Source organism: Notamacropus eugenii, chromosome 2, assembly GCF_028372415.1.
Source record: "Notamacropus eugenii isolate mMacEug1 chromosome 2, mMacEug1.pri_v2, whole genome shotgun sequence".
In the NCBI taxonomy this organism is placed as follows: Eukaryota; Metazoa; Chordata; class Mammalia; order Diprotodontia; family Macropodidae; genus Notamacropus; species Notamacropus eugenii.
The window spans coordinates 263,401,041-263,422,977 of NC_092873.1; the positions used below are offsets into that span (position 1 = coordinate 263,401,041).

The 21,937-nt window shown below is 38.2% G+C and overlaps 1 protein-coding gene across 3 annotated transcripts in view; it reads left to right on the forward strand.

Moving 5' to 3' along the window:
* KIF25 (kinesin family member 25) overlaps positions 1-21,937 on the forward strand; it is a 91,522-nt gene that overhangs the window by 38,341 nt on the left and 31,244 nt on the right. For all 3 annotated transcript variants that reach the window (XM_072643916.1, XM_072643914.1, XM_072643915.1), the window contains one exon: positions 14,342-14,409. In XM_072643916.1, the coding sequence (XP_072500017.1) occupies positions 14,342-14,409 (68 nt within the window). The remainder of the gene's footprint in view (positions 1-14,341; positions 14,410-21,937) is intronic.

Consider the following 21,937-nt stretch of genomic DNA (forward strand, 5'->3'; position numbering starts at 1 on the left):
ATTTGCATTGTTATTTAAAATCAATGGAACCCAAATTAATGAGAGAAAATGGAAATCAGTTACTCTGGAGACCTTGCTATTAAATTTTTTTCAAATCAGTAAGTGATTTGCTTGCAAATCTTTAATCTCTGGTTGTCTGCCTTCCATCACCACTTTCCCTGGTACAATTACCCCAGGCATACTTTGAAAGTAAAATTACTACTTTACTTTATCCTTTCTCAAATTATTAAAAAAATAAGTATTTTCCTTCCTTTAATTCTTGTTGGAAAATGAAGTCAGTAAAGACCTTTGCCTATTTAATGCTGGTCCTGTTATTTAGTTTAGTGTGGGGAAGTTTTCTGGCGGCTGTTTTTAGTCCAGAAAAGGTTAGTTCATGTTTATTATTGTTCTAGCCCCAAAGACCATGAACACATGGTTAGAAGTTATTTGTAAGATTTAAGGAATTTAACTTGGTCTTCTGACTCCTAAGGCCCATAATCCTTTCATATTTAGTTTATGATTGTTTGTATAAGTTATGTAGACAAATAAAGGCTGCCTTGTTGTTTATGTTGTTTGAGGGATGGGAAGATTTGAAGAGTAAAGAAATGCAGTGGATATTTTCAGGAGATATTTAGATAGATTTTAAGACTTTTAAGATTATATTTGCTGGTCTGATATTCAAGGTACACAGGGAATTGACACAAATATGTAAGCCATTCCACAATGGAAAAGTAGTCAAAGGATATGAACAAACAACTCTCAAAGAAGAATTATAAATTGTTAACAATCATATGAACTAGCAAAGCACTCGAAAGAAAAGTGGAAAGCAAAACAACTTTGTGGGTTCATCTCACACTCAGCAAATTGCCAAAGATGACAAAAGATGGAAGTGGTCAATGTTAGAAGGGCTACTGGAAGATGAGCACAATAATTCTGAGTTTAGAATTATACCAAAAAGTGACTAAAATGTCCACACTCTTTAACTTCTAGTTTCTATTGTTCAGAGACAAAAAGAAAGGTTCCATTTACATCTAAATATTCGTAGCAGCCCTTTTTGTGATAGCAAAGAACTAGAAACCAAGTAAGTGTCCATCAATGTGGTCCATGAGTATGGCGGAATGCTACAAGAAATGACAAATATGAAGAATTCAGAGAAACATTTGTATAAACTGATACAGGATGAGGTATGCAAAACTAGACAAACAATATCTGCAATGACTAAAGCAATGTAAACATAAAAAAGAAAAAGACAAAAGAAACCAAACACAGTAATTTAATCACCAAGATTGGACTGGAGAAGAGTTGAGAAAAAAACACCTGCCTTCATCACAGAGGTGAGGGACAAAGGATGTGGATGTTGTTTTTATCAATAAAAGTTTTATAAAGATATTTTATTGCTCTTTTTGTTTTATATCACATTCATTTCTGAGTGGATCCTTCCCCTTTCTGTTACCCAATATGGCTTCCCCTATAACAATGATTTTTAATCAATCAAAAAAACCAATAAAACAATAAATAATAAAATAGTAAACAATTAAATAATAAGTAAATAAACAACAATAAAAATATCAATAAAACAAGATATTTAAGAATTAAAACAAAAGCCTAACTTTCTATTACAACATTAAAGCAGTTTAGAATCAGGCAAGTTGTGCTGAGCCTGAACCCAGGCTAGCCCCAACCAATCACTTCAACTGTCTAGGGGAACCACCTTCCATGCTCAGTACTTTCTCAGGCCCAAGACTTGGCTCTCGCTTTACATTCTTTCCCCTCCAGCATCAACCCAATATTTAACCATTTTCACTCTACATAGTCTTCTGCTCTCGAGTCTTGTCCTTACCTAACTGCTCCTCTTCTTTTGCCAAACAGCCCTGAATCTGCCGCCATTGGCTTCCTCTGTTCCTATTTACAAGCAGTCGAACAAAACTGAACGAAGTCCCACAACAGTACTTACTGTGTACATTAGAAATTCAGGCAATCCAACCTTCATCAGGGCCTTCATCTCAGCAAGACAGTCCTTATATTTCTCCCTGATCTAGATTCCCTATCTTCTCAATGAAGCTTCTCCAAACCTTTCCTTCCCTTCTCACAACTCCTGTTCACTTTCTTTCAGATGAAAACCTCTCCTGCTCTTTGAAAAATTTGAGGATGTTCAATACACTCCAACTTCTCCCAGTTTCTTCATCTCAAAACTCCTTGGCTTTTTTGAGCTAAGGTCTTTCCCAGATCTCAGTCTGAAGCATGTGCCTCAATAAAATTATTGTATTTCAGAGTAAGAAAGGACTTAAAAATCATCTTATTTAGTGACTCAAAAGTGACCACCTACCTTTCAATGGAAGGCTTTCCATTATGGAGGATGCACTGTCTCCTGAAGTAACCTATTCTTTTTTGGTTTTTGACAATTCAATTCATCAAACGTTATTGGGCACTCACTATGTACCAAGCACCATGCTAGATGCTGAGGGTACAAGGTCAAAACCACTTAAAATTATTCCAAAGTTTTTTCCTTACAATAGAGTGAAATTTACTTACCTGAAACTTCAACTCATTGCTCCTACTTCTGGTCTTGGGGATTAAGCAGAACAAGTTTAATTAAATTAATTTAATTTAATTCTTCTGCAGAAAAGGCCTTCATATGCTTGAATAGAGTTCACTTGTCCTCCCTTTTTCTAAATTAAGCATCCTTAGTTCCTTCAGCTGATTCTCATGGTCTTAAGTAGCTTCTACCTCTTGATGTCACTTCTCACAATAATACTTCAGTTCATCTGTATCTTTCCTAGTATTTGTTGCTCAGAAATGACCATGTGAAACACAATAGCCTGGATGTTAGTACATTTAGACCATTAAAATGAATTTTCCCTACGCCATTATAGTAAGCTTTCATTTTTTCCAGATTGGGAGGCAGTAGGGGATAGTGAAAAGAGAAGTAGACTTGGTGTCTAGAGACCTAACTTTGGATTTGGGTTCCAACACTTCCTAGTTCTGTGGCTAGAGACAATCAATTATATTTCTGCTCCTTGGTCATAGAATCTGAGTTGGTTGAAATCTCATAGGCCATTGAGTGACAACCATACTTGACCAAGAACTCCTTCTACACATATCCAACAAGGGGTTATCCAGTTTTTGCTTGAAAATTTCTAGAGAAAGGGTACCTATCATCCCAAGACGAGTGGAGTAAACCTATCATCCTTCCAAGATCTAAGGTACATGGGTGAGAGTCCAAACATACTTAATGCTATCTCGTATTTATATAATGCTTTAGAGTTTACAAAGAGCTTTACATACGTAATCTCACTTGATTCTCCCAACAACCCAGGAGTGTAGGTGCTATTATTATCTCCATTTTACAAATGAGGGAAATGAGGCCCAGGGAGGTTGAGAGATATGCCTAGCCATCATACAACTAGTAAGTGTCATGGTGAGATCTGAGTTCAGGTCTGCCTGACTTCAAGTTCAGCACTCTGTCCACTGTAACATTTAGTCGTACTTATTAAATACCTACTATGTGCATGGCACTGTGCTGGGTGCTGGTGATACAAAATGAAAAATTAAATAGTTCCCATCCTCAAGGGGGATTCTATTTAGTAGGGTGTATGGAGGAGAGAAAAGGAAAAGGCAAACTACTCTAGTATCTTTGCAAAGAAAACCCCGAAAGGAGTCGCAAAGAACCAAACACAACTGAAAATTGACCAAACAATAACAACATGTAAGGGGGAAGGAGAATGAGATGTATGCATATACATATGTGTGTGTGTGTGTGTGCGTATCCATGCAGGGTAATTCCAAAGTGGACACTAGCAGCTGTAGGAATAAAGGCCTCATGATGGACTTGGTTCTTTAGTCAGCCAACAAGTATTAAACCCTTACCATGTTCCAGGCACTGTGCTAAATCTTCAGGATACAAAGAAAGATAAAGACAATCCCAGCCCTAAGAAGCTCACTGTATCATGGGAGAGACATGTAAATAATTAGTTACATACCAGATATAAACAGAGTAGATGGAAGGTTATATCAGAGGGGAAGGAGTTCACCAGGGAAAGACATTCAGATGCAGTGGGATTTGAACTGAGTCTTGAAGGAAGCCAGAGATGAGGAGGTAGAATATTGCAGATATGGGGACAGCCAGTACAGTACCAAGAAGACAGGACATTGAATATCATATCCAAAAATCAGCCAGTAAAACGATGTAACTGAAGCTCAGAGTACATAGAGGGGAAGTAAAATAGAAGACTAGGAAGATAGGAAGTAGCCAAGTAACAAAGAGCTATAAATATCAATTACACCAAGCAAAGGAGTTAGGCATGGAGAGGAAAAGGCTGCTGATAGGTAGGAAAGGGAGCATGGCATTTGGCAATCATCAATGGGGATGGGGGTGGGGTACAGCAGAGGTGTTTCCAGACCTGAAAGGGTTAAGTCTTTTAGAATGTGAGAGGAGGTTGAGGCAAGATGGCTGAGTAGAAGATGGCCAGGGATGAAGGTGAATCCAAACTAAGTGGAATAGAATGAGGGAAATGAGACTAAGGCATAACCTGGTGTTGTCCTATACGTTCATTGACAGCAATTACCTACCTTCAGTGTGCATGCACGTGCACACACACACGCACGTGCATGCATGCACACGTGCACACACACACACACACACACACACACACACACACACACACACATACCCTACAGAAGTTTCATTGTCTTCAGTTTCAGAACTTTGAGGTTTACACATATCAAAATAAGTTAAAATCCCTTTGATGTGGGGGAGTGGTGCAGAGAATTCTCTAAAATGATAGCAAACACAGTTCTGGTCCCATACAAATACATACTTATTTAAACCCTTCAAAGTATTAAATCTACTGAAAAGACAAGTAATCTTTTCTTTGGCTGTGTAACTTTTGGCCACTTTGTTGTGATTTTAATCCTAAATGCCTAAAAAGAGTTTAAGTTTGGGTTGGACATGTAAGATAATATTTAATTTCAATTTCTAAGCTATTTGAGCTAATTTGAGACTTTTAGAATTTGAGATTGCATCTATAAATAAAAAACATTCTTGGATGGAGAATCTTACTATTAGGATAAGGACTCAGGGGTCTGCTGTTTCTGGATTTTTGACTTGTTTCATTTTTTCATCTCTTTCCAATCTGTTTGGTAGCATAGATTTGGGAGAGCACATTTGGATTTCGACATCCTTCAGTTTGACAGTTTCTGAATAGAGTTACTGAATTTCATGTTAGTGGGAATTGTTAGCAGAATCTTGCTTAGCTCAGCCTTTTGAGCTGCATGTGTGCCAGGAGTTAGTCCATTAGGTCAAATAACCTGCCATTTCCCATGACTTGAGGTCTTTCTAATAAAGTCTCATGTCCTCTAGACACGCCAGATTTTGATCTTGGGCATGTGGGTACTAGTCACCGTAGGTACTACCAACCAATTTGTCAGGTAGTGCTTGGTAAATCACCTAATCGTCTTTATTTTTGGCTGGCCTATAGAGTAAAAGATTTGAGTATAGTGACCGTCTGTGAATTCCTTTGACAAAGGGAGAATTTTACAGCTGCTTCATTCATTTTTCAGACTTGCTCTCGACTTTCGTGACTTCTTTTTCCACCATGTTCCCTTGAGGGTACCTTCTTCCTTCCCTCCTGACTTTTCTAGCTTCGCTTTATGGGTTGTCTTTGCCCATTAGCATGTAAGTTTCTTGAGAGCAAGGATTGTCCTTTCTGCTTCTACGTGTACTCCCAGCATGTAGCACAGTGCCAGGCTGGAGGCACAGCAAGCATTTAATAAATGTTTGTTGGCTTGACTTGACTTACTGCTATGTCACAGCTCAGAAAGAATTGTCCTGTCTGATAACTCAGGGGTCTAGTCTAGCATCTGAAGTATTTGTTTTCCCAAGGGAAATTTTCCTAAGACCCAAACAGTGTTCAAAATTTGAATATTGGAGGTAGCTAGGTGACCAAATGGTCTGAGCCTGGAGTCAGAAAGATCTGACTTCAAATCCAGCCTCCAATATTTACTGGATATGTGAGCCTGGGCAAGCTTCTGTAAAATGGAGATAATAATGGCACTTATCTCTCAGGATTGTTGTGAGGATAATTGTAATTATTAATTATTGTAATTAATAATAATTGTAAAGCACTTAGCGCAGTACCTGGCACATAGTAAGGGCTATATAAAAGTTATCTATTATTAATATATTCTGGGAAGTTGGGAAGACAACTCAAGTGTGACTGTACATGTGAGAAAGGCTATTTTATACTAGAAGAAAAACTAACAAAAACATATCAGAAATTACATCCACTAGTTGCTTTCCCCAAATCAGTACCCCTAAGATTGTGCTATTACATTTCCAGAAATGTGTTTTTGTCGTAACTATACTTGTAGGTATGTATGTGTATATGTGTATGCACATGGGTGTATATGTGTATATGCACATACATATATACAGATATGTATGTGTGTGTGAGTATATACATATATGCAAAGATATGTGTGCCCCTAGTTCATTCCATATAAGTAGAGCTGGTGGCAGTAGGAATAATGCACTGCTAATAAACTCACAAACTTGCTTTTTTGCACAACTCTCCTCATTCACTAAAGTGACACCACTGTGTCTTATTTCATTCTTTCATTATCATGAAAAATTTATAAAGAACTGATCTACATGTGTTACAGTGTCTGGCTCTACACATGGGCTCTGGTTCATATCATATAATCTAAGACAAGAAACTGAGCAGATGGGTAGATTTGGGTCAGGCAAAAGCTAGGTAGCACTCCTCTGACTCTTAGGAGAAAGACAGAGAAGAATATGGAGGCAAGGCTGGTCATCTAAAGCGGAGTCTGAAGGTGGTAGCCAGGAGTTATGGGAGGAAGGGAGGGGTGGAACAGAGAGAAGAGGCAAAACACTTAGAGAAGCTCGAAAGGAGAAGGTAGAAATAGCACTACAAGCCTAGCATACTTGAAAATTAAATATATTAAATTTAAATGAATAAAATTAAAATTAAATTAAAAATTAAACACAAAATGTGGTGCATTAAAAAGTAAAGAAGAGCAGCTTCGAGATGATGGAAAGAAGCAATATGTTAACCCCAACTTCTAAGGAGAGGAGCTTAGTTGACTCTTAGGGTTCACACCCGGGGAACCTGTGGCCTCATGGCTGCACATGGCATTCTAGGTCCTTGGGTGCAGCCTTTTGACTGAATCCAAGTTTTATAGAACAAATCCTTTCATTAAGAGGATTTCTTCTGTGAAGTTTGGATTCAGCCAAGGGGCTGCACATGAGGACCTAAAGGGCCACATGTGGCCTAAAGGCTGCAGGTTCCCCACTCCTGGGCCAGATTGTGAAGACAGAAAAGTGAGGTTAGAGCAGGGCTATAGATGGGGGTGGGGGGACAAGATGGGCATGAGGGGCTATAGGTGATCAAGAGGACAAAGAGTAAATTTGGGAAGTCAAGGATAGGTAGAAGAAAAGGAGATTATAAACAGAGGAGTTATGGGTTAAGGAATGGGATAGTATAGCAGAGTGCCATAGTCAGTGTCAAGAAGGCCTGGGTTCAAATCCCATTTCTGAGACTTGCTAGCTTGAGTTAAGAAAATATCTAAATAAACGTTTTAAAAGAAATGTTTTCTTATTACCAGAGGGCATTCAGTCGACACTAAATAGAGTAGTACAGTAATATTGCTTACATGGCAAAGGGAAACTCAAGTTGAACTTCCCCATTAATTGCAGCACATCGTTCAAGTTTTATTGACTCTAAAAAAACTGGAATCCAGAAATAAGTAGCTCAAACAATCAATACTGGGACAATGAAGCAGGAGGGGTCAGAGTAAAGATAGAGTAAAGAGAGAAAAAGAAGGGACTATAGAAAAAGAGATTAAAATGAATATGCCTCAATTAAGCTAAAAATGTTGAGAACACCAACATTAAATCTTGCATTCATTCAACAAGGATTTATAGAGTAAGGGTTGAATGGTTTCAAGAAGACAGGTTAGCTTACAGTCTGGTTGTGGGGCTCAGACCATGGAGACATGTCTAACCACCAGGAGGGAGTTGGTGAGTGAGGCTGGGACCCTGTAACCCAGATGCTGACAGCTTCCATCACTGCCCATCTTGCTAAAAGCTGGTGCCTGCAGAATCCTCCAGCTTCGTGAAAGAAGCTTTCTCTCCCTCCTTACTTGGGTTAGGCCTTACGGGGAACCAGCTGCCCAAAGCTTCTCAGGCTCTATTCTCCCTCTCCACCATGGCATGCAGTTGTCCAGGCTTGCAATCTAGAGGTATATCCCTTCCGGGTTTTGGTTACCCTCAGTTTTTACTTGCCTCAGTTTTAGCATAATATCTGGCAAAGGATGGACACTTCATAATATTTCAAGGATGAGAAGGAGCATAACAACATGCACACAATGACTTGCAGAGAGACAGAGACGGAGAGAAAAGCTTCACCAGACATTTCAGGAGGCAAGTGCAGAGATGGAGAGAGACTAGGGGAACCAAGATAACTTGGAATCTCCTCCTGCTTAGTGTCTCCACCTATTCCAACCACTGAGAAAGGTGGGGCTGGGACAGACTGGAGATGAGGTCTGGGAGAACCAGGTGAAGTGCTTCTAACAACACCTCCCCTCCTTGACTACTCTACCTGTAGTCAGAAGATGCCTCTGCTCTTCCATTTGTTCAGAATTTCTGGTTTACTTAGTGTATTTTGAAAGCTAACTTACCTTTGAGATAATAAGTGAATGAATAAAAAGCATTTTACTGTTTGCAAAGTGATTTGCTAAGTGTTAGAGATACAAATTTTCAGTAATTTTTCAGTTGTGATGACTCTTGGGGTTTTCTTGGCAAAGATATTGGAGTGGTTTGCCATTTCCTTCTCCAGCTCATCTTATAGATGAGGAAACCGAGGCAAACAGGGTAAAGTGACTTTTCTAGGGTCACACAGCTAGTAAGGGTCTGAGGCCAGATTTGAATTTAGGAAATCGAGTCTTCCTGATTCTATCCACTGTGCCACCTAGCCACCCACAGGCATACAAATAGAAAAGCAAGAAAAAATCCCTGATCCCCAAAAGATTGTTATATTTTGTTGAAAGGGGTTTTTTTTCTACATTCATTGATACACTTGTGGTTTAGGTTGTTTTTGTTTTAATATGATTATGTTAATTGTTTTCATTATGTTGAATCACTGGACAAAATCCAACTTGGTCACAGTAAACTGAGAGACACATAGACAGATTCCAGGGTTGTTTTTTTTTTTTTGCTAAGATTTTTAAAATTTCATATATATTCATTAGTAATTTTATATTATTATTCTTTGCTTTATCCCTGCAAAGTACTTATTTGTTTTTTTAATCTTTAAAAAAATTTTAGACTTGAATACTAAAACTTAAATATGTAATAAATAAAAAGGAACACATTATAAACTTAAATAAAAAATAAGAAAAAAACATGACGTACACAGCATAACATAAGAAAGGATTCAAAATACATAGCAATAAATTTCCATTTCAAGAAAGCCTGTATGTTAAATATGATGCGTTGTGTTGAAAGCTATCCATCAGTTCTTTGCTTTTCTGTAGGTTAAGGGACTTTTTTCTTGAGAATTGATATAGGTTGATCAATTTTTATTCCAAACAGAAGGATCCCCTGGATAATGAGAGTTTGGAAATTGGTACGGAGAGATAGGATATTATAGAGAAGAAGTCACTAATTTGAATAGAGAAAGAATGGGATCCTGGTTTAAGGTGGAGAAGCTAATATTATAAGGAAGGAAAAGATTCCTATATCATTCTTGCTGTTCCATTTACAATTAGCTCTCTTTATACAGACAGATTTCATTAAAAAAAAAATACAGCTTTTTTTTTTTTTACAATCTTTTCTGAGTTCAGCTTTTAAAAGTACTTGCATTCCCTGAGTCATTTCAGATACTCTTTGAAATTCTGTAGAAATGGTCACAAATAGGATGGGATTCCAAACAGCCATGGGACCTTTTTGGAATCAAGGATTTTTTTAAACTTTTTTTTTTAATGTTCTGAATATGGTGTCTCTTGAGTTTTGGGGTAAGACATTATGAATTTTAGCATTTTAAATTTGTTTTTCTTTGTTGTTAAAACCCAGGCATCTGATGACAAGAGCTGGACACTTTAGGGTTTGAATTCCTGTGTAACTCATGCCAAAGCCCTGGGATTGCATTTTGGCATCTTTTTAAAGGAATACTACCACAATCAGGAGACCATTAAAATGAAAATATGCCACAGGGAGGGAGTAGAGGGTTAGTGGTTAAGAGTCCAAGCCTGGGAGCCAGAAATTTGGGGATCTATTCTTGTAACTACATCAGGATAGGATTTTTTTAAAAAAAATTACTCTATGCTTTCACTCTTTCACCCCAACATACACAGGGGTGCCTGCAATCATACGTTCTTAGATCTGCATTCATAAAAAGAAAGGCAACTTTTGAGAGGTTAACAATCTCTTTAATCAAGCACATGTATTACTCCTTTAACCAAGAACATATATCTTTCACCTAGTTCAGGGGAGGCAGAACCCTGAACTTCAAAGAAAGTACAGAGAAATCAAAAAATCAACAAAAAATCAACAGACATGGCTTCCTCTGCCTGAATTCAACAGACAGGTACAGACAGAGAGGGAAACACTGACCTCTGGGTTCTCAGAGTGGGGGGAGAGGAGGGGCTCCTTAGCAGTTTCCCAGAGTCCCCATCTGGCACTCAAATCTTCTTACAAAAACCAAGCCCCAAAGTAAAACCTCACCCTCAGAGTATTTACACACTTTTTAGGGCCAGAGGGCATAACCCTCTGACCCAGTGCCTCAATAGAAAAAAATAAAAGGTACTTAGGACTCTCCTACAAAACAACTCCCCTAATCAAGCTTCCCTCGAAGAGCAGGACCATCAATGGGTGGGAAAGACCTCCCCAGCCACGTTCAAGCAGAAGCATTATACTTCTTGATTATACTAAAACAAAAATAGCAAAAGATCCTATTTTACTTGCCATTACACATAGACAGTTGTGTTTGGGGATACCGTGATCTCAGAGAATGCTACCCCTGTACCATACTGGAACATACTAAAATTATATAGTGAAACCTCAATGATGGAATCCCTTAGGAATGAAACTCCTCTATAGGAAACTAACTCTTAAAATAAAAAAAAAAGGATCCTCTTAAAGCATATAAAAAGAGTGACCTGTATTGCACCTGTATGATGAATGTACTTTCATAGCCCAATTTATGTTTGTCCCATGCCATCTAGAAGTCAACATGCCAACCATAGGCAAAACTGTAGTCTTGAGAAATTTGTTTTTCACATCCTTAGCTTCCTTGCCCTCTCCCCCTACAGAAATACCTATGTCATATATAACAGTGTTCTTTGGAAAATTTGAGGAGGGCCGTGGTTTCACAGGAGAGTGAGGGTTGTAGGGGGTAGGAGACATTGTCAGAGAAGGTGCTATATCAGTAATGATGCCTGAGCTTAATCTTGAAGGGAGAGAAGGACTCTGAAAGCCTAGAGAAGCATTGACCTTCAAAGGTTGCAGTACTTGTGGATACATGCATACTGATGAGCATAATCCAAGATAAGGTATGATGAGGGCAAAAGAGAGATGATGACAAAGTGTTCTTTGAAATTGTCAGAGAAGGTGCTATGTCAGTGACATTGCCTGAGCTTCATCTTGAAGGAAGAGAAAGATTCTGAAAGGAAGAGATAAAGAAACGATGCTCTTTAGGCATGATGGATGATCACAAGACCAGCAAGAGGGATGAGACCAGATAACAATTAGTGGCCTAGTTTGACTGGAACGAAAGGATATATAAAGGAAAGAAAGCTGGAATGGAGGTAGATTGGAGCTAGATTGAGGGGATACCATAGGCAGGAGGGGAACCACTGGAGTTTTGGAGCAGAGAAATAACCTGGTCAGACCAGCGCCTTGGGAAAACCCTTTTCTGGATATGGGAAGAATGGATTTGAGAGAGGAGAGAAACTAGAGACAAGGAGACCAAGAAGGAAGTTGTTCCAATAGTTCAGATGAGAGATGACAAGAGCTTGAATTGGGATGCTGGCTAGGAGTGGTGAGGAGACAAATAGGAGAGCTTTGCAGAGGACTTTGGTGGCGAGAATGGGAGGAGCTTCTCACAATGGTGGAAAGCAAAAACAATGGGATGTGGGCAGATGGTGAATCCCAAATATTTATTTTTTTCTTCAAAAACATCTGGTCAATTTATTTGACATTTAAGAGTTGAGATATTTGAAGGCAGTATTCCAGCATTTTCTAGTTACTATTTACAAAAATAAAATGTTCACTTTTGGACTAATCACTATTGCCATCTTAAAATTTCTTTAAACAGTTTGACTCTTCCCAAATATATTTCTCTCTTGGTGTGGGTTTTGTTTTGCATTCCATCCAGTAGGTTTCCTTTCTCCTGGTCTAATTGGAAGTTAATGACAGCACTTCTCTTATTGAATGTTACCTATGCCTCTACCCCCCACACCCTAAGAACAACACTGTTGGAAAGAACAAAATTTGAAAGAGATTTAAACTTCCTTCTCTACTGACACAGTGTCCCAAAATTCAGTGTTGTTTTACCTGTGATGGGTTATAAACTTCATGAAAACTTTTGGAACATTGCACAAAAGTAGTACCTGAGATTCCACCAGTTATCCTTAAGTCAAGATAACATGCAAATAAAAAAAATGGTCCTCACTATGCCCAAAGGGCTGTGTATTCCCTATGATCCAGCAATACTGCTTCTAGGGTTGTATCCCAAAGAGATCACTAAAAAATGGGCCCAATGCAACCAAAATTCAGAGGGATGTAGTAAATTTGGAAAGAATTTTTACAGCTAATCTCAGGGATAAAGGCCTCATTTCTAGAATATATAGAGAACTGAGTCAAATGTACAACAATCCAAGTCATTCCCCAATTGATAAATGGTCAAAGGATATGAACAGGCAATTTTCAGAGGAAGAAATTAAAGATATCTATAATCATATGAAAAAATGCTTTAAATCACTTTTGATTAGAGAGATGCAAATCAAAACAACTCTGAGGTACCACATCACACCTATAAGATTGGCAAACATGACAGAACAGGAAAATGATAAATGTAGGAGAGAATGTGGGAGAGCTAGAATACTAATTCATTGTTGGTGGAGCTGTAAGCTCATCCAACCACTCTGGAGTGTGGTTTGGAACGATGCCCAAATGGCTACAAAAATGTGCATACCTTTTGACCCAGCAATATTGCTACTAGGACTGTATCCCCAAGAGATCATAAAAATGGGAAAGGGTCCCACGTGTACAAAAATATTTATAGCAGCACTTTGTGGTGGCCAAAAACTGGAAATCAAAGGGATGCCCATCAATTGGGGAATGGCTGAATAAATTATGGTATATAAATGTAATGGAGTACTATTGCGCCATAAGAAATGATGAACAAGAAGACTTCAGGGAGGCCTGAAAGGACTTATATGATCTGATGCTGAGAGAAAGGAGTAGAACCAGGAGAACTTTGTGCACAGTAATGACCACAGTGTGTGAGAGTTTTTTCTGGTAGACTTGGAACTTCGTAACAACACAAGAACTTATTAAAAAAAAAATCCCAGTGGTGGTTTTCTAAGGCAAAATGCCTTCCACACTCAGAGAAAGAACTGTGGAATTCATTCGCAGAATGTAGCAGATCATGTTTGTGTGTGTGTGTGTGTGTGTGTGTGTGTGTGTGTGTGTGTATTATGTTTTGATTTGTTATATGATTTCTTCCATTTATTTTAGTTCATCTACACAGCATGACTATAGTAAAAATGTATTCAATAGGAAAGTATATGTAGATCCTACATAGAATTGTGTGCCGTCTTGGGGAGGGAGGGAGGTGGAGGGGTGGGGAGGAAATCTAAGTTTTATGGTAGTGATCGTAGAACATTAAATAAATAAATAAATGAAAAAAATTTTGAAAAATGGGAAAAAAGAACCCATGTGTACAAAAATATTTATAGTAGCTCTTTTTGTAGTGGCCAAGAATTGGAAATTGAGGGGATGCCCACCAACTGGGGAATGGCTGAAGTAGGGGGGAGAAAATTTAAAACTCAAAATCTTATAAAAATGAATGTTGAAAACTATAGATAAATATTTTTTTTTTAAAGAAATGGTTCTCATCCTACCATATCCCTCAGTTAAGCTTTAGGAAGCTTTACTCTTTTCTTTGAAGTTGTCAGTTCTATTACATTAAAATTCTGGTCTATTCAACCCATTTCTATCTTGCATATTAATGGGTTCCCTAATATATTTTGAACTAGTTACATATTCTGGTTTTTTTTTCCATTGTGGCACAGGTATATTCCTAGGATGGTCTTACCTTTTGTTTTTAATGTTTTCCATTAGGAAACAGTCCTGGTGAGATGTAGTCGTCCTGGTCACCCTTTGCTCAACAAGACATTTCAGTTTGAAAGGTAGGTGGCACACAGAATGACTTAAGTAATACTGTAGAGCAGGAAAGCAGACTGCAGCAGGGTCCATAGAATAAACTGTGCTGGAATGTTAACTTTGCAAATTCAAATAACAGAATCACAGGTCTCAGAACTAAAAGGAAATTTAAAAGCCATGTAGTCCAACCCCTACCTAAAAATCCCCTCTACAGCGTCCTCAACAGTCATCTAGCTTCTGTCTGAAGACTTTAAGTAAGAGAGAACTAACCACCAAATACATTGAGGTATTACTTCTTTTGGTTGGTTGCATACCTCTTTTGTCTCAGAGTTAGTGAGGCATAGTGGAGAGAACACTTGGCTTAGAAAGATATGTGGTAATTAAAAAGATTGAGAGACGTAATTTCTGGGTAATTTAATAATTTAATTAATAATGTCAGCATTTTAAAAAAATGATGGTTCTTTGGCCAACTCTCTCTTAAACCAAGGACAATCATGATGACAGGCTCATGGTTTATATGTCCTTTTGGAAAGGGTGTGTTCCCCAGGGTGTCAATCAACTCTGATTGGATAACAATTAATGGGTAAATGAATATTACAATGAGGGGCTGAGGGTGACATCATGTCATTGTTGGATAGAGTCTATCTCTAGACCCAAACCACCCTCAGCCTTGGGCAATTTAGATAAAAGGGTCTGTCTCTACCCAAGCTTGATTGAATGGAATTCAGTTTTCATTAGAGGTTCTTTGTAAGATTGGGTGGGGTTGGATAGAAGGGAAAGTTCTCTTCATAGACTGATATCTTGAAATGAGGATAGAAAAAGAGGGAACCCTGAATCTCTCCAAATCATTAGTTATTAATAATAATTTCTTTCATTCACGAGTTCTAATCCTGCCTCTTCTGTTTATTAGCTGTGTGGTCATGGGAATATCTCTTAGCCTGTCTCAGTTTTAGTTTTTTTGAACTGTAAAATGGGAATAATAATACCAGAAGTAGATTTCTTATAGAGTTACTATGAAGTTCAAGTGAGATGATGTATGTAAAGAACTTTGCATACTTTAACAGTTTCAGATACACAAGAACATGCATGCTGGAATCACCCCAAGCTTAGAAGAGACAATTGGCAATTGCTCTAAATCAGAGCTTGATTTATCGTTTTCTTGACTATCTAGACTTAAGAAAATGATGGGAGAAATATTAATAATGAAGATCAAACTTAAAATATGTTATGTATACTTTTTTGGAGAGAGAGCTGGTTATTAAATGTTACTCTCACACTCCTATACATAAATGTCAGCTATCATCATTGTTAGACATTATGCAGTGAGTCCAAATATTTATCGATGTGCATTTACATAATAGAAAAAAGTTGCACAAAGATCAATGTTTCATGAATCTAATCACTTTAAATGCGCTAGAGCAGCAAGTGGGGTTCTCAGGTATAGCCTGAGCCAGATTAAAATGCAACTGGCAAATGTCTGACAGAATAAATACAAATATAATGTAATCCATCCTAGTGGAAAGTCCCAGAGATCTTTTCTCAGCCCTGTATTCCTTAACATTGCAACCAATAACTTGTGTCATTTTACAGTTGACCCAAATCTGAGAGGGATAACTTGCAAAGTAGATGACAGAATTAGGATCTTAATGGGATGGAACATGTGGCTGTATCCAATAAGATGAAATTTAATAGGAAATCTTGTAAAGTCTTAGACTTGGGTTCACTATCATAACATCACAAGCATGTGATGGAGGAGGCATATTTAGACAGGATGTCATAGTCACATAATAGTTTATCTGAAGAAGATCTGAGTGTTTTGACATACTGCAGGCTCCAACGTGAGTCAATAACATGATATGGAAGCCAAAAAAGCTAATTTGCTCTAAGGCTATATGAAGAAAGGCCACTTACCAGGAATGAGGACATGATGGTTCTGTAGTTACTCTGCTTTGGTCAGACCATATCTGAGTACCATATTTAGGAAAGATATTGATAAGCTGGGGAATGTGTGGAAGAGGTCAACCAAACTGGTAAAGAGTCATATGAAAATCAATTGCAGTAATCTGGGAATCTCAGTTTCCAATTAGTCTGAATAAGAGAAGATTCATCAGGTTACTGTAGATAATTGTCTCCTTCTATTTGAAGTACCATTATATAGAAGATGAATTAGGCTTGTTCTGTGTGGCCCCAGAGGGTAGAACACATAATTGTGGGCACACATTGCAAAAAGACAAATTGAAGCAATATGACAGAGTTGAGAGCTGGACTTGGAAAAGAATGCCCTTCAGTGTTCAAATGTATCTGACTCTCATTGGCTGTGTAACCCTGGGGCAAGTCACTTAACCTCTTGGTGTCCCAGGCAACTTTCAAAGACTTGAAGTTGCAAAATACTTGCTAGCATACATCTATAGAAGTACTTTTCTAAACAGGGCCTCCCCATATCAGTGAAATCGGAGAAAGAAAGAAAGAAAGAAAGAAAGAAAGAAAGAAAGAAAGAAAGAAAGAAAGAAAGAAAGAAAGAAAGAAAGAAAGAAAGAAAGAAAGAAAGAAAGAAAGAAAGAAAGAAAGAAAGAAAGAAAGAAAAAGAAAGGAAGGAAGGAAGGAAGGAAGGAAGGAAGGAAGGAAGGAAGGAAGGAAGGAAGGAAGGAAGGAAGGAAGGAAGGAAGGAAAGAAGGAAAAGGAGGGAGAAGGGAACTTACATTCTATCTGGTGAGACAAGTCTGTATATAAGTATGCACAGAATACAAATAAAGTGGTTGTTTGGAAGGGAAGGCCCTAGGAAGTCAGGAAAGGTCAGGAAGGTCATGATTTGGCTGTCTCTTAAAGAAAGCAATGGATTCTATAAGGAAGAGGTGAGGAGGGGATGCATTTCAGGCATGAGAAACCGAAGGGGTGATCATTGTAGGAATGTAGAAAATGGGGGCAGATTCAATAGAACTATCAGAAGAATGTCTTGGTGACTAACTAGTTTGGTGGGTTCAGGAAATCAGATGATTCCAAGATTTTGACCCTGGGTGACTGGGAGATGGTCAGTGCCATTATCCAAAATAGAGAAGTCAGGAGGAACAGATTGAGGATGAGTGAGTACGGGAAGTGAGGACATGATGGAAAAGGAAAGGCTATGCCATTATCATCATTCCCTCCTCTGCTCCCAAGGTGATGCAGCCAGTTGTTGAGGGTACTTAGATGCCCACAGCCAGGGAGTCCATCGACCCAAACAGTTCATGGTCTTTCAACCAAATAAATAAAGTTTAATTTTTTTTTTAATTTCAATTTTGGACGTAACTTTGAGCTACTAGTGAAACATTCAAGTGAGAGATGGAAATGTGTTAGTTGTACTCAGGAGATCAATGAGGCTAGAAATAAAGATTTATAGTGATTTTCATAAAAATTATGTCTCAAGTTACCAGCTAGATGAGATTGTCAGAGGAGAGTATATAGAGAACAGAAAGAATTCCAAGGACAAAACCCTTAGGGAATGCCTAAATATTGGAGGTGGGAAGAAGGGAAAACATATTAGTAGGAAGAGATCTGGAATAGTGAAGTCTAGGTCACTAACCTCTCTTAGTATAACACCTTTTGTCAAATTTTTTTGGATTCTCCCTCTCCCCATGATAGTACTGTTGTACTGTTTACTAGACTTTTATTACCCCCGTATTCTATTATTATCCTATATTCTCCTCCTTTTTAGTCAAATTCCTAGAAAACATTACCTATTTTATTGAATGTTTTTCCTCTCTATTCACTCACTCACCAGCTTCATCACTCCACTGAAACTTCTTTCTCCAAAGTTAATAATCATCTCTTGATGGACACATCTGATGACCTTTTCTCAGTCTTCATCCTTTTTAACCTAGCTGTTGCATTTAGCACATCTCCTTCTAGATACTCTCTCCTCTCTGAGTTTTTGTAACATTCCTTTCTCTTGATTCTCCTCTTAACTGTCTGATTGATCCTTCTCGGTCTCCTTATCTAGTTTGTCATCCAGCTCACATGGCGTAGCAGAGGATATATGCCAAGGTTCTGTTCTAGACACCTGTCTCTTCTCTCTCTTAGTGACCTCATCCATTCCTATGGATTTAATGATCACCTCTACGTATCCAGCATCAGTCTCTCCCCAAGCTTTATCCCCACATCATCAAACATCTATTAGACATTTCCAAATGGATGTCATGGAGACATCTTAAACTCAGAGACATCTCAATGCCAGAAACAGAACTCTCCCCCATGCCCATCTACTTCTCTTCCAAATTTTTATGTCATTTTTGCATTCTTTCAGTCTCTATCATTCATTATTTTCACCTTATCCTTGACTCCTCACTCTACCTCACCGTCATATCTCAAAATCTGTTGACCGACCATCTTACAATTTTTACTTTGATAACAATTCTTGCCTCTAATTCCTTATTTATATTCATATAGCCGCCATCTCAGGCCAAGTCCATCACCTCTCACCTAGATTACTTCATCAGCCTCCTGACTGCTTTCTGCTTGCTCTACTTAACTGCCAGAGTGATTTTCCAGCCTCCTTGTAAATTACTCTCCCTCTTGTCTCTGAGATCCAGTCAAACTGGCCTTTTCTTTTTTTCTCACACACAACACTCCATCTCCAATCTCCATGTCTTTGCACTGGCTGCCCCCATAATGAAAATGTACTTCCTCCTCATCTCCACATCATAGAGTCTCTCTTTTCCTTCAAGACACAACCTAGGCATGACCTTGTACATGAATGAAGCCTTTTCTGATCCTCCCAACTGCTAGTTTCTTCCCTATCTTGTATTTATGCTCTTTATGTTGATGCTGTGCGCACCCACACACATATTTGTTGTCTGCCTCAATATAATTCAACAATAATTTACATTTACAAAAAGCTTACCATGAGTCAGACACTTTACAGTTCTCTCATTTGATCCTCACAAAAATCCTGGGAGGTAGGTGCTATTATGATCCCCATTTTACAGATATGGAAACTGAGGTTAGGTGACTTGCTCATGGTCACACAGCTAGAAAGTGTCTGGGGCTGGGTTTTTAACTCAGGTCTTCCTGACTCCAGAAAGCTACTCCTGTAAGTTTCTTAAGAGTAAGGATCATTTCATTCTTTGTGTTTGTATCCCTCCCCCCTACCTGTGTCTGGCACATAGCTGGTCCTTAATAAATGCTTACTGATTCATAGATTAGCATCTGTTAAGTGAATCAAAGTCTAATGATAAAAATCTACTATGAACAAGAATATTTTTAAATGAACTTGATTAATCTTAGAAGCATACATTTGAAAAATTTGGAAAATAGCCATACATATATTGTGACATTCTTTGGAGTTTGTAATTCCTCACTTATGGATTTACATATTGATTCATGAACTCCTTGCAAAAATTTTGTGCCCTACTCCCTCTCCAGAGTTTACTGCATACATATTGGTAGCCACTAGTCCAAGATTAGAGAGTTTTAAGGAGAGGATTGCCATCATAACAAAATGCTATAGAAATTAGGAAGTGGTATTAATTGAGAAAAAAACATTAGATTTCCAGGATATAGAGAATAGTTTTGTTATAGCGGTGGGAGCAGAAATGAGATTGCAAGGAATTAAGGAGTGAGTGCAGATACACTTGGAAGAAGTTTGATTCCCAGAAAGGAAGGAGAGAGACAATCATCGCTAGAGGGAATGGCTTGATAAATTCAAAGTATTTTTAATATGGGGAGAATTGAACTTGTAGACAATTCAGTTCAACAAATACTTAGACAATTCAGTTCAACAAATACTTTATGAAAGTCATTGTGGTAGGCATTGCAGGGTTACAAAGATGAGGAAGGTGCATTACATGCTCTAGAAGCCAATGGAAAGAGAATGAATGAATGAGTTCCAGCCAGATCTAGTTTCATCTCACTGAACTTTATGAGAGCATGCTTTTTTCTCAGTGTATTCATAATAGATTTGATCCTGTTAAATTGATTAGCCAAAATCACTTTAAGTGAATGAATCTGCCTCATTTTCAATCAGCTAATGGTGCCAACTTGCTATCTTGGAATGTAGTCCATAGACCTTGCGACTTGACTCAGTCACTCCATGTTTTTCAACTTGTGCAACCTCCTGAACAATGCTCTTTTGTCGACTGTTTGGCTTATTAGCCAATTCCTTTCTGAGCCAGGTGGCTTAGAAATACTCACATGAAGTCTTAACACTACATGCAGCAGCAAACTGAACAAGTCAGCCCTTCAGAACAGCTTTTACTATTCATAAACTCGAATGCTGCCAATTTCCCAAATGGAGCTCCATGTTTTCCAGACATTTCCAGGATTCAGTGCTTATGCAAGAGTTTGGGGTTTTTTCCCAACGCTTGTTTCTATACAGATATTGGATAGCGTATCCTTTGTCCCTAGTGATGTGCCTGTTTTCACACTTTATATATTAGAGGAATGAGGCAGGAGAGAAATAATATTTTTTTTTCTAAAAAACAGTTGTAAAAAGGAGTCTTTGGATTCTCTACCAAGATTCCTTTTTCATCCACTTTATGAAGTACAATTCAGTATGCATCCAAAGTTAATAAACTTTGTATGTACTTCTACTCAGCAAATTAGGTCTCCAGCTCCAAAGGAATCAAAGAAAGAGGAAAAGGACCTATAGGTACAAAAATATTTAGGAAAGCTACTTTTGTTGTGGCAAAGAATTGGAAACTAAAGAGGTAGCCATCAGTTGGGGAACAGCTGAGAAAATTATGGCATATGGATTTATTAAAATACTATTATGTTATAAGAAACAATGAACCTGGGACCTGAACTGATGCTGAGAAAATTGAGAAGAAGCAGGGGAATAATTTATACAATAACAAACCACTTAGAAAGACTGATCAATGCAATGGCCACCCACAATTCCTGAGGACCAGGGAAGAAGCAGGCTACCCATTTCCTGATGTAGAAGTGATAGATTCAAGTCACAAAATGTGACAGATATATTTGGACATAAGCCATTTATTTTGCTTGACTGTACATATAGACTGTGCCCCCTCAATTGGGTCAGCAACCACAATAGAACTGAAAAGAACACCTTTACTGAGACCCTATTGAAACCCAAAAGGGTACAAGGAGAAGTTGGGTTAGCTGAAAAACCTTACAATTAGCTGCAGCTGGGGAAAATGGGTTGGCCTGCAGGTATGGCTAGTTAAGGCTTTCTGACAATTAAAAAATGCTAATTGCTTTGTGGGTCTCAGCTAGCTCTAGTAACCTTGGCCAGAAAACCAGAACCACCTCAATCAGTATCTCTGAAAACCAAATCACTCCTAACTTTGATATGAAGAGGCAAGGACCCAGGAGCCCTCCCCTGGAGATGGGCTCAGTCCAAGCTGGTTCTTTGTTTAGAGGTAAACAAAGCAAAGAATCCCGCTTTAAACTGCTTGACTAGCAAATGGCGGGGGAAGGAAGGGGAGGAGTGATCACATTATTCAACCACACTTTTAGTTCAGACTGGGAAAGTTTTTTGAATTAGACTGAGAAATAAGGTTTGACAAAATGGGGAATAGGATGGATTATTATTAAATGATACAGCTTAATATTAATTTT